Raw genomic sequence first — 13771 nt, 5'->3', positions numbered from 1 at the left:
ATGCCTCAGTTCATGCAGAAAGAATATTTTCAGCCCAGAAGTGAGATCTGGGTAATATATGGTGTTGATTCAAGAAGCTCATGTAGGCTTCTGTTTAAAAAACTAAAGGTCCTTACACTGACAGCAAAGCACAGCTAACTGCTATGCCTTTTTTGGTGTGCAACTTGAAAACAACAATGTCTATTCAGTGAACACAATACAGCTGAATGATTATTAATGTTGTGAGCACCCATTTGCTGATGATACAAGTACACAAATACAGGGGCCAAAACAACCTAAACAGAGAGCCCAAATTATAGCTTAACAGGCCTACAACTGGCTCATAGCAAACAGTTTAAGTCTTAATATCACAAAAATTCTTATTATGCACGTTCGAACAAACAAAAATGACGTGCTGGCATCAGAAGTACATTTTTATTAATAGTCATACACTAAATGAGACACTGTGGCTCAGTTCAGTAACATGTTTAATTTGATTGACCACAAAGATAATCATGAAGATCAGTTTGGCACTTTTTGCACATAATATGTACCTCTTATTGTGTTACATTAAAAATAAGCATTTCCCCACTGTCCCATGGAATTATCTTCAAGGTCAATGCACCTGCAGAAAATATACTATTTTGTAAGTAGTGTGCAGTACAAATATTCTGTAAGGTAAATAACCATGCAGCTTGCAGAGGCATCTATATAAGATCTTGGCATTATTACACTTACTGTTCAAGCTCATTCACAACATAATACTTTCCGTTGAAAAAAATTGCTTTGAAATTAAGTGTGACTTTCACATCATAATATAAAACACAAAAAGAATTATTAAGTAGGCTTTTCTCCCCATCTAGGGTTCAAAATGTTGTTCCTTACTTTGAAAGGTTTTCAATGAGCTCTCGTCTAAAGCAAAGCAAGCAACTAAAGAACCCTACTAATTCAAAAGAAGATTAAAAAGCACACCTAACTAGAAATTCCTGTAAATTATCTGATAATCTAGAGGCACACATTTAACATTTTTGACCACTGCAATTTGCTAATTCTTACTGTATAGCTGCATGGCAATTATATTCCTCAGAGTAACTGTCCAACTGCTTCAGGTGGTTGAACCTTTCTGGTGGCTGGGTATGACCGATGGTTGGTTGGTTTAAAAGGGAAAGGGGGGACCAAACTGCGAAGTCATTGGCCCCCTGTTCCCAGAAGAACAACTACCCAAGGGAAAGAAGAAAACAAAGACGACGTATGGCACAATAACAGGAGAAAGGAAAACAAGAAAGCAGTTCACCATGGCTGGCTGACCATGAGAATAAAAAAGGAGATGCCAGCCATTCTGCAACACATTAAAACCACCACCCTAAAAGCCCCAGGGTGGAAGACACAGAGGGACAAAGGACATGTGCTAAAACTCAGATCAAATGATAAAACCCATCCTCACAAATAAAACGTAAAACTAAAGCTGCTGTTGAGGCACTGTCACCCAACACCGAAGGTAGGGTGCTGGGAAAGTTAGAAGTCCACCACAGCGCAGCTAAGAGTGGGCAGTCCAGCAAGAGGTGGACGACTGTCATTTGGGAGAGACAGCGACACTGAGGTGGGTCCTCACGATGGAGGAGGTAACCATGTGTGAGCCACATATGGCCAACGCTGAGCCGACAAAGGACAACTGATTCCCTGCGACAATCCCTCACGGAAGACTTCCACACATTCACAGTCTCCTTAATGACACGCAGTTTCTTGTGCATACTGTTATGCCACTCCGTCTCCCAAAGCCAAAAAACCTTGCAGCGTAAGACTGAACGCAGGTCAGTTTCAGAGATGCCCATCTCCAGGAGCAGTTTCTGCATAGCCTTTTTGGCCAGCCTGTCAGCAAGTTCGTTGTCTGGGATTCCAACACGTCCTGGGGTCCACACAAACACCACTGAACAACTGGACTGTTACAAGGCAGAGATGGACTCCTGGATGTTCACTACCAAAGGATGGCGAGGGTAACACTGGTCAATAGCTTGTAATCTGCTCAGGGAGTCAAAACAGAGAAGAAAAGCCTCACCAGAACATGAACGGATGTACTGAAGTGCACGAGATATGGCCACAAGCTCTGCAGTGAATACACTGGAGCCAGAAGGCAAGGAATGCTGTTCAATATAGCCTTTGTGGACATGGCGAAGCCAACGTCACCATCAGCCATGGGTGTAAACAACTTCAGAGCCATGGAACACGTCATGAATCGAGAGGAGGTGACAGCGGAGAGTGGCGGGGTTAAGGGAGTCCTTAGGGCCATGCAAAAGGTCCAGATGAAGCTTTTGCCGAGGTGTACACCATGGAGGTGTGTGTGAATGGACCTCAAGTAGATGTGGTGAAGGGAAGGAATCCAGTTTGGAGAGAAGGGATCGCACGCGAACTGCAATCATGAGTCCTGACCTGGGCTGCCGATGCAGAAGATGAACTGCCGCGGTTGGGAGAAGGAGATGGTAATTCAGATGCTCAGGAGAACGTCGAATCTGCAATGGAGGGACTCCGGCCTCCACCAGGACGCTGGTCACCAGACTCTTCTAAAAGCTCCCATTGCTAGGCGAATGCCACAGTGGTGCACTGGGTCGAGTAAACGCAAAGCTGAGGGTGCTGCTGAACCGTAAACCAGACTCCCATAGTCAAGGCGGGATTGAACAAGGGCTCTATAGAGCTGCAGCAGCAGCAGCATAGAGTGATCTGCACCCCAGTTGGAGTTGCTCAGGCAGTGGAGAGCATTGAGGTGCTGCCAGCACTCCCGCTTAAGCTGACAAAGGTGTAGCAGCCAAGTCAATCGGGTGTCGAAAACCAGTCCTAAGAATCGATACGTCTCCACTACACTGAGTGGATCATCATTAAAATAAAGTTCAGGTTTTGAGTGGACAGTACGATACTGACAGAAGTGCACGACAAATGACTTTACGGCTGAAAACTGGAAGTCGTGGGCTAGAATCCATAACTGCACCTTGTGAATGGCTCCCTGTAGTCGCCACTCAGCAACACCAGTACTGGAGGAGCAATACAAATGCAGACGGCATCAGCATACAGAGAAGGGGAGACCAGAGGAGCTACAGCTGCTGCTAGGCTGTTAATGGCCACTAAAAATTGAGACACACTTAATATGGAGCCCTGCGGAACACCTTTCTCCTGAATACGGGAAAGGGGGGGGGGGGGGGGGGAACTACGGGAGTCACCAACTTGGATACGAAAAGTACGGAGTGGCAGGAAGTTTTGGATAAAAATCGGGAGCGGCTCCTGGAGACCCCACTCATACAAAGTGGCAAGGGTATGATGTTGCCAGGTTGTGCCGTATGGTCTACGTAAAGTCAAAAGAGACGGCAACCAGGTTTTGGCATCTGGAAAAGGATGTTCGGATGGCAGACTCGAGGGACAGAAGATTATCAATGGTAGAGCGACCCTGGCGGAAGCCGCCCTGACATGGAGCCAGTAGGCCACATGACTCCAGAACCCAACCCAACTGCCGACACACCACACATTCCAGCAGCTTACAGAGAACATTGGTGAGGCTGATGGGCCGATAGCTATCCACATAAAGCAGATTTTTACCGGGTTTTAGCACTGGAACGATGGTGCTCTCCTGCCATTACAATGGAAAAATGCCATCGCACCAGATCTGGTTGAAGATGACGAGGAGATGTCACTTGCAGTCAGATGATTTAATCATCAGACTATGGAACCGATCCTGCCCAGGAGCTGTGTCAGGGCAATGTACAAGGACACTTAGGAGCTCCCACTCTGTAAATGGGGCATTATAGGGCTCACTGTGGTTTGTAGTGCACGAGAGGACTTTCCTTTCCATCTGCTGTTTGAGGGTGCGAAAGGCTGAGGGGTAGTTCTCCGACGCAGACGCTCGAGCACAGTGCTCAGCAAAGTGTTCGGCAATCGGGTCTGCATTGGCAGAGAGCACGCCATTGATGTTAATGCCAGGGGCACTTGTTGGGATCTATTACCCAAAAAGATGTCTGATCTTCGTTCAGACTTGGGAAGGTGATGTAAGACACCCAATGGTCGACATGTACCTCTCCCAACACTCCTGTTTCCGTCGATTTATAAGCAGGCGAATACGGGCATGGAGTTGCTTAAAGGCTATTAGGTGCTCTAGGAAAGGGTGCCACTTAGGTCGCTGTAGAGCTTGCCAATGCTCTTTAATTGCTTCAGCAACTTCCGGTGACCACCAAGGCACTGTCTTTTGCCAGGGGCACCCCAGAGAACAAGGGATTGCGTTTTCCGCCACAGAAATTATCATTGTAGTGACCTGCTCAATCACAACATCAATGGCACCACCTGGGGGAGATTCAACGGTGACAGCAGAGGTGAAGGCTACCCAGTCTGCCTTGTTTAAAGCCCATCTGGGTAGGTGTCCATGGGCATGATGCCAGGGGAGTGACAGGAAGATGGGGAAGTGTTCACTACCACACAGGTCATCATCTACTCTCCATTGGATAGATGGGAGACGTCCTGGGCTGCAAATTGATAAATCAATGGCCAAGTAACTACCATCAGCCACACTGAAATGTGTGGCGGCCCTAGTATTTAAGAGGCAGAGGTCGAATTGGGACAGTAAATGTTCAACATCTCTGCCATGGCCAGCGAGCATGGTGCTACCCCACAAGGGGTTATGGGCAATAAAATCTCCCGAAAGTAGGAAAGGTCTAGGGAGTTGATCAATCAGTGCAGACAATACATTCAGAGCTACCGCACCATCTGGAGAGAGATATATGTTGCAGACAGTTATTTCTTGCGTCGTCCGTATCCTGACAGCCACAGTTTCAAGAGGAGTTTGAAGGGGCACAGGTTCACTACATACAGAGTTCAGGACCAAAACCCAAACTCCACCTCACACACTATTATAGTCACTATGAAAGGCAGGGGTCCACACTGCCGGGAACCAGGTTTCCTGGAGGGCAGTGCAAAAACCAGGTGTAAAGCTTAACAGTTGGTGTAGCTCAGCCAAGTGGTGGAAAAAACCGCCGCAATTCCACTGGAGGAAGACATAATCATGAGATTGAGAAGGCATGAAACACTCAATGAGGCAGTCAACGCCTGAGAGTCACCTCCTGCCACCGATTGATTTCCTGAACAGGCTATATCCATTGTGTCTGAGGGTCTGGGGAGATCTAGGTCCTTAGTGGACAACAGGATCTTCACATGATCCTCAGACGCAGAGCTTGTAGGCAGCGGTGGTGTGGGTGCCACAGCAATTCCCTTGGTTTTGGGGGTCTTCTTTCTGGATTTCTCTCACTGATCCTTGGGTTTCTCTGGCTGGAAGACCTTCACTGATTCAGTCTCCGGGACTGGAGATGATTGTGAAGCCCTACGACCAGCTGCTTTTGGGCACTTCAGCCACTGGCAGGTGTCATCTTTCCCACTAGCACAGGGGCGGGCAAACGTTGCACGCGGCTCATGTTCATACAGCGCTGCACGTGTGCTGCTCGCGTGCAATCGTCGAATGGGACTGTGGTGACAGCTGGCAGGGTGTGGCAGTGTAGTACCAGGCTAAGCTGTGGACTTTGAAGCGAAGCGACCACTACGTAGTGAACATTGTATTTCAAGAACCGGAAAATGCAGAGTGAATCAAGGAAACGAAGAAGTGGAGATTTGCTATCTTTTAAAAAGGAATGGGAGAATCATTTTTTCTTTGTGCAAAAACGTGAAAATTCGAAATGACAGTATTCTCGCTGATCAGCGGAAGTTTAATATTGAACGCCTATATAATAAATTTCAATATGTTCCCGTACTTAGTGCAATAAAAGAGGAAATTCTCAAGCGATTTGGGGATATATCATACTTATCCCAAGGTTTTGAATAGTTCTCGAGACAATTTGCTGTTTCTGTAGATGATATTCACGCAGTTTGCAAATGGAATTAACAGATCTACACTGTAGATTCTACAGCGTAATTCTCGTATGAGAGACAAGTTCCTTTTGGCAAGACGTGTAATAGATTTTTATCATAACTTTCCACAGCAAGAGTTTCCTTGTCTCCATCGTGAAGCCGCGAAGATAATATGTTTGGCTCGACATACGTTTGCGAGAGATTTTTTTCTGTTATGAAAATTAATAAGTCTCGGTTAAGAGTAAACATCAGTAATGAAAATGTCGGTAACTGTTTGCATTTGTCTGTATGTAGAAATTTTGTTCCAGACATTAAACGTATTGTAAACTCCACCTGTGATAATTAAATACAACATATCGTAGGTAATAGGTACTCTTTCAAACCATGATTTCTTTCAAGCACTCGTACTAACCTTATTCCTTCATTCAATAAAGCAGGCCAGGAAACAAAACGCATTACAGAGGAAGAAGCGGAGAGACGGTATGGTGGGGAGGGGAGAGAAGCGGGTGGCCAGCTTGCCCCTGTGTGCACGCAGAACACCTGTTAACTGCACGCGTGCAAGTGCACCGCACACGTGCAGGAATCCTGCCCGCCCCTGCACTAGCAGAAACCTGGGAAGGGAGTGACCCAAGGGACCGCTTCCTAGAAAGATGAGCTGAAGAAGACACGCTTCTCCAGCTGAGAAGTGGGGACTGGTGTCCCCGATGGTTGGGGGTGACAGTGCTCTCGAGGTAGGTGGTGAGGGAGCAACAGGGAGGGAAGTGTCCCCCACCATCAAGGGGGCAGGTGTTGTCTTCTGGCTCTGGAAGCCGAGGAACTCGCAGAACTGATTGGGCTACAATGTTCTCTTAGCGGTGGCATAAGAGGGGGTCATAGCCACAGGATGTAGGCAATCAAATTTTCTCTTGGCCTCAGTGTAAGTCAATTGGTACAGGGTCTTGTATTCCATGATTTTCCTTTCTCGCTGTAAAATCCTGCAGTCTGGTGAGCAAGGGGAATGATGCTCTTCACAGTTGACACAGATGGGAGGCGGTGCACGTGGAGTACTGGGATGGGTTGGACGTCCACAATCCTGACATGTGATGTGGGAAGACATATGGCTGAACTTCCAGCACTGCATTGGGGGAGGGATATATGGCTTGACATCACAGAGGTAGACCACAACCTTGATCTTTTCGGGTAATGTGTCACCCTCAAAGGCCAAGATGAAGGCACCAGTGGCAACCTGATTATCCCTCAGGCCCCGATGGACGAGCCAGATGGAATGAACTCCTTGTTGCTCTAAGTTGGTGTGCGGCTTGTTGTCAGACTGCAAAAGATGGTCCTCGTGGAATATATCCTGGACCATATTTAAGCTCTTATGAGGTGTGATGGTAGCGGAAACATCCCCCAGCTTGTCACAAGTGAGTAATGCCTGTGACTGCATTTTGGACAAGCCCTCCATCTCCTCAAAATGCTCTATAAAAATTGAGGCTTCATTGAGACAAAGGAGTCCCCATCAGTTCTTGTACATATGAGGTACCGGGGCGAGTACAGTTCACTGCCATCCTTAGCCACGCATTGCTCCCATGGTGTGGCCAGGGAGAGGAATGATTTAGGACCATACTTCCTGGCATTGTACTGAGACTTGGAACACTTACGAGACTGCTGGTGTTTGATCAGCAGCAAGTGATGACGTGGTATGCTTCATCGCGCGTCTTCCACCCTGATGCCACCCACACTGACCAGTGGTCCTCCCCATAGGCTCCATCCAGCCACAGCAAAGGCCACCTGGCAGGATGGCCATTGCCGGAAGTCCCAATGCCCCAGGGTGATGGGCATCTACTCCTTGGCATACGTGGGGGGTTAACAGTGCAGGTATCAGCAGAGTGATCCCGGTGTAGTCAGGGGGCTACAACCACCAGAGTACATGGCGGCTTCACCACAATGGACTGGCTACTGTGCTGAAAATGAGGTGCAAAGAAGTCCATGGTCTTCGTTGGCACAGAAAATGACACTGCATAGTGGGTGGAGGAAAACACACTCAGGAAGGTGTCCTCACTCATGAGATGGAGGATAAGTGGGACTACAATGCCACGATGAGAAAATGGGCTCAGGATCTATATGCACAATGGACATGATGCACCATGTAAGACGCCCTTCCCCAATTGGCTTGCTCTTCTGGAACATTTTGAAAAATGGAGGTCAAACCCTACAGGGAACCATCACATAAAGGTCGAAAGGTGTAAGACTCCTTTTAGTTGCCTCTTATGACAGGTAGGAACACCTAGGGCCTATTCTAACCCCTGGGCCAGCAGGAGGCTATGACCAGTGATATCCACACATTAACTCCCCTGTATATAGAGCAGGAGCGTGAAGAATGTGCAGGTGCAGAAATCACACATGTGCAATGATTTACAGATGGATGGTGACATACTCAAACGCCTTCTGCCGTAAATCGCAGAAGACCCTCTTGCGCGTACGCTGTATGCTGCATATACTAACAGTGGGGCCAGACATTACTCACTAAAAAACCATACTAGACCAATGTTATGATGGGTTTGTTATCGAAAAATCTTCATTTTTCATTGAGATTTAATTAGCAGCCAATTCAGGGTTCTAGGCTTTGCTCAGTTGAAATCCCGCAACCCTGTTGATGAGATTATCAGCTGTCCGGATGTGTATTGCTTCCTTAATGACACAGTCCCAGAAAGATGATGCTGGGGATTAAACTTCCGTCTTTTCATAAATCATGTGATGTGCTGTATTCAGACAGTGTTCTCCAATTCCCGACTTTCCTGGTTGGTGTATACACGTATGACACTGATGTTCATCGAAGCGTTCTTGCACTGTGGGACATGTCTGGCCTATATATGCCGCCAAACACTGACAAGGAATATTATACACACCAAGTTTCCTCAGGCCAAGATCATCCTTAACCGAACCCAACAGGTTTCTCAGTTTTGCAGATGGTCAAAAAGCACATTTAATGTCATGTCTTCCGAGGCCTCTTCCAATTCTTGACGACACGGCACCAAAATACAGGAAGAAGGCCAAACTGATGGGTGTCTTTGTATCTTCATTCTGCTCCATGGACTGAACTAGCTTGGGCCTGAATGCATTATGTATCTGTCTCTCAGAATAAACATTTTGTCAGAACACTGTTTTCAAATGTTGTACCTCATTCAATAGGCTTTCAGTATCAGATACCACAAACACTCTATGAACTAACATACATAATGCCTATCGCATTGTGCAACCTGATGGCAGCTTGTGACCTGCAAAAATGGGTATGTATGTGTTGGCTTGTGGCAGATGCTATGTCCCAAGGTTCGATCTGGTTTCCTTCATACCAAAACATCAAGAAAAGGTAAAGTACCCCCTTTTGGATTTCCATTGTGAAGTTTATATTTGGATGGAGGGAATTCAAATGCTGAAGAAACGTAAGAAGAGTACCAAGTCCATGTGGCCACACCACAAACATATCATCCACATACCACAGAAAACAAGAGGGTTTGAGAGGGCTGACTGCAGTGCTTTTTCTTCAAAGTCCTCCATAAAATAACTGGCCACCACAGAAGACAGAGGACTTCCCATTGCAACACAATCGACTTGTTCAAAATATTGGTCATGAAATAAGAAGTATGTTGAAGTAAGCACATGTTTAAATAATGCCACTATGTCCTCTTGAAACTTCTTGCTAATGAGCTCTAAAGAGTCCTCCAACAGCACCTTTGTAAATAAAGACACAACATCAAAACTTACTAAGAGATCCAACGATTGCGATCAAGTGTTTTCAGGTGACCTATGAAATCCTCAGAGTTTCGAATGTGATTATCACACTTGCCTACGAGAACTCCCAATAGTGATGTCAAACATTTAGCAACAAAATAAGTAGGTGCTCCTATGTTGCTTACAGTGGGACAGAGAGGCACCCCATTCTTGTGGATGTTGCGTAGGCCATAGAGTGTAGGAGGAAATACATTCTGTTGACGCAAACCCTAGGTGACTTGTGCTGGAGTCAAGCTCTTCCTGATGAGTTCCAAAGTCTTTCTCTGGATCCTACCCATCAGATCATTTTTTAATTTAGTGTACGCAGAATCATCAAGCAGTTTTTGTATCTTGTTATTATATTCTGTGCACAAGAGAAACACAGTAGAATTTCTTCTGTATTCTGTGGGGGGGAATTATTTCATGGAGGACTTTGAAGAAAAAGCACTACAGTCAGACACTCCCAAACCCTCTTGTTTTTTTGCAGTATGTGGATGATGCGTTTGTGGTGTGGACACATGGACTTGATACTCTACGTAAGTTTCTTCAGCATTTAAATTCACTCCATACGAATATAAACATCACAATGAAAGCAGTAAAAGATGGTACTTTACCTTTTCTTTGTGTTTTGGTATTAGGTAAAGCAGATTGAACCTTGGGACAAAGCATCTAATGCAAGCCAACACATACAGATCTATATTTGCAGGCCACAACCTGCTATCACCATGCACAATGCGGTAGTGCATTACGTATGTTAGTTCATAGTGCGTGTATAGTATCTAATCCTGAAAGCCTGTCAAGTGAGATACAACATTTGAAGACTGTTTCGACATAATGGTTATTCTGAAAGACAGACATGTAATGCATTCAGGCCCAAGCAAGTTCCATCTATGGGCCAGAATGAAGATACAAAGACACCCACCACTTTGGCCTTCTTCCTGTATTTTGGTGCCATGTCGTCAAGAATCAGAAGAGGCATCGGTAGACATGACATTAAATGTGTTTTTCTACCATCTGCAACACTGAGGGATTCGTTGGGTTCGGTTAAGGACGATCTTGGCCTGAGGAAATGTGGTGTGTATACAATTCCTTGTCAATGTGGGGCGGTATATATAGGCCAGATATGTCACACAGTACCAGAGCGCTGCGATGAACATCAGTGTCATACATGTCTACGCCAACCAGGGAAGTTGGGAATTTGGTAACACTATCTGAATACAGGACATCGCATGATTTATGAGATGATGGAAGTTATATCCCCAGCATCATCTTTCTGGGACTGCGTCATTAAGGAAGCAATACATATCCGTACAGCTGATAATCTCATCAACAGGGATGCGGGATTTCAACTGAGCACAGGCTCGATCCCTGCATTGGCTGTTACTAAATCAAAATTTTTCAATAACAGGCCCATCATAACATTGATCTCGTATGGTTTTTTAGTGAGTAACGTCTGGCCACACTATTAGTAAACATAGCATACAGTGCACGTGCAGGAGGGCCACTCTGCGATTTTCACTGGAAGGCATTCAAGTATGTGCCACCTATCTGTAAATAACTGCACATGTGTGATTTTTGCACCTGCGCTTTCTTCACATGTGTGTTCTAAGTACGGGGTGCCAACGTGCAGATACTGTCAGCTGTATCTGTCCACCAGCAAGGGTCAACCACCTGAAGCTGTTGGACAGTTGCTCCAAGGCAATATTGTGGAATTCGCACAACGTCATCTGGTGGCAAACCCATGAAGACTATTTACAAGTTGTAGTTTACTGTAAACAGGCTTCTGTTATTTGATGTAGGTAGCTATTTTCTTAGAAAAATAGCAACATGTTCACACATTTAGCTAGAATAAGGACACACAATACTGAGCGATATAGTGCTAATACGGTGCACAAAATACATTTCTTTGGTTGCTTCTCTTTTGATAGTTTAAGATGAATAGTGATTTTTTCGTCTCATTTCATTCATTTGTTAATTATCTGATTAGGATACAGGAAAATACATGAAATATAGTTTGCTTATAATTATCTAAAGAGATCGGACAGTTTTCTAAAGGTGATTTTTTTTCCACAAATGACGATATATTTACATAAGGCTAATGATCAGTGACATCAAAAGTTATTCATTCATCCTTCATGCACTCTTTTATGAAGTGATAACATATCTGTATTGGGGTATCATGTAGATTCTTTTTCAGTAGACCTAACTTCGCGTGCAGAATATTTCTGTCATTTATTCTGTTGAAGTTTTTAATTCTGATATATTGTGCAATCTTAGTACACAATTTCGGCCAATGAACGTCAATGAAAATTGATTATTTTCATTGTCATATCTTTGTTTCTAGTACTATGTGAATGATTTCAAATAAATAATTCTCATATTATTCCGCAAAACATTATCATCTCACAGAAGGTACTGTTAGTTGTTCCAGGATTTTAAATAATGGACTTTTGCCTTGTTCAGAGTCAAACAATTTAGAGGAGTCTTGTTTCTCAGCTATTATGCAGTCAATGGTTTTCTGCTTCAGAATTTTCAAATATTTAACATATAACAGAAAAAAAAATAGAAGTGAGAATAGAGCCTTGAGTGCCAACTTGTGCAACTATCCAGGATTTTGAATGATAATTTGTTACCTTTGAGGAGATAATTACTCCTTGCCTTCTATTACTTACTGGTAGGCATGATGTAAGACATTATAGTGCACTGCCCCTAATCTATTCTTATCTATAAATTGACTTGTTCCACATCCCTGAGGGTTTTTGTCGATGATATCAATGAAACATGATGCATGAATTACTGAATGGATAAATGAATAAGAGCTTAAATTTCTGAGTGACAAACTGGAGGTTTTAAAATCTACGTTTAAGACTTTCTTCTTCCAAAATGTTGCTACCTTGCAGAAATACTTTAATATCCAGATTTTCCATTGTTTTAGTTCTACTTAAATGCATTACGCAAATAAAATTAACTAAAAGGTATAGAACAGTACACAATGCAGGCCACTTGTGAGTGCCTTTCCACTTAATTGCTTTGTGGTGACTGTAACTCACTAAAACATACTCAAAAACATACTCAAAAGTACAAAACTATTGTCCACATAAATTGTATATAAACTTGGTCACTCTGATAGTCAGCCTGATCTGTGAATTCAATAGTCCTCTCAAGTCACTACAATTGAATGCAGGGATGATTCCTACAAAAACTGGGTGCATGTAAAAAGGCAACAGTTCAATGCGTTCTGCAGAGAGAGAGAGAGAGAGAGAGAGAGAGAGAGAGAGAGAGAGAGAGAGAGAGAGAGACAGAATATCTTGCGGCATCGCCAGTGTGTGTTCTGTTTTTGTCCCTTGCCTCACACTCCAGTCACTGCCTACCCTGGCAATTGGCAATGCAGAGGCAGGGGTGAGCATTACACCCAGCCGTCAGCCATTCTTTCTGCTTCTGAATCTGCTTAGCAGAATTTACACGCTCAGGAAACTATCACTGCTGCTTCTTAATGTAACACTTGTGTTTGCTTTATACCATCCCTAATGAATACTATAGTGGCTAAGTAACTCACTGTACCTAAATGAACATTAAAATCAGCACTAAATGTTCTTCATGCACCCTGAAACATGTGGTACAGAATGATGCAGAAGAATGATGCGATTGGCAGAAGCATTATGTAGTACACTGCTTCTTGCTATTGCGCATCGCCCCAACACCCATCGTCTTTTTTGCACACCACTTTAATATGTCATGTTTCTGCAAGGCGACAGCACATATTTTTATATGTAACATAGTGGGAGAGGGGAGAACAGGCCAAAAGTGAGTGCACACAAGCAAATATGAACTGACATATATGGTGGGTAAAGAGGAAGCAAGCGGTTACAAGCAGTTTACAAATTTTAATTAACACCTAAAATATAGATCAATGTAGTTTCAACTTACTGTGTCTGAAGGAAATTGGAAGGAGCCTTTCTTTACCCATACAGGTATTCTTTGATTCAAATTTAATGTTGCAATCCAATTGGAGCAAAGGCCCAGACGTGGAGCCAATAATTTTGTGCGATATTTGACTACTGCCACAAGAATATGAACTTCATTAGGATGACCCTGTAACAAAGTTGTCACTAATGATGAATATGTATAAGAATATGTAATAGTTAATTGTATGTAAAGGAAAATGTGCTTG

The 13771-nt window shown here is 44.2% G+C and overlaps 1 protein-coding gene across 2 annotated transcripts in view; it reads right to left on the bottom strand.

Moving 5' to 3' along the window:
- The window catches only part of LOC126175930 (NADPH-dependent diflavin oxidoreductase 1), an 84600-nt gene that overhangs the window by 17387 nt on the left and 53442 nt on the right, over nucleotides 1–13771 (bottom strand). For both annotated transcript variants that reach the window (XM_049923006.1, XM_049923008.1), the window contains one exon: nucleotides 13528–13692. In XM_049923006.1, coding sequence (XP_049778963.1) covers nucleotides 13528–13692 — 165 coding nt within the window. The remainder of the gene's footprint in view (nucleotides 1–13527; nucleotides 13693–13771) is intronic.

Source organism: Schistocerca cancellata, chromosome 3, assembly GCF_023864275.1.
Source record: "Schistocerca cancellata isolate TAMUIC-IGC-003103 chromosome 3, iqSchCanc2.1, whole genome shotgun sequence".
NCBI lineage: Eukaryota > Metazoa > Arthropoda > Insecta > Orthoptera > Acrididae > Schistocerca > Schistocerca cancellata.
Note: the sequence above shows the minus strand (reverse complement) of the source record. Positions and strands in the feature narration are given on the sequence as shown.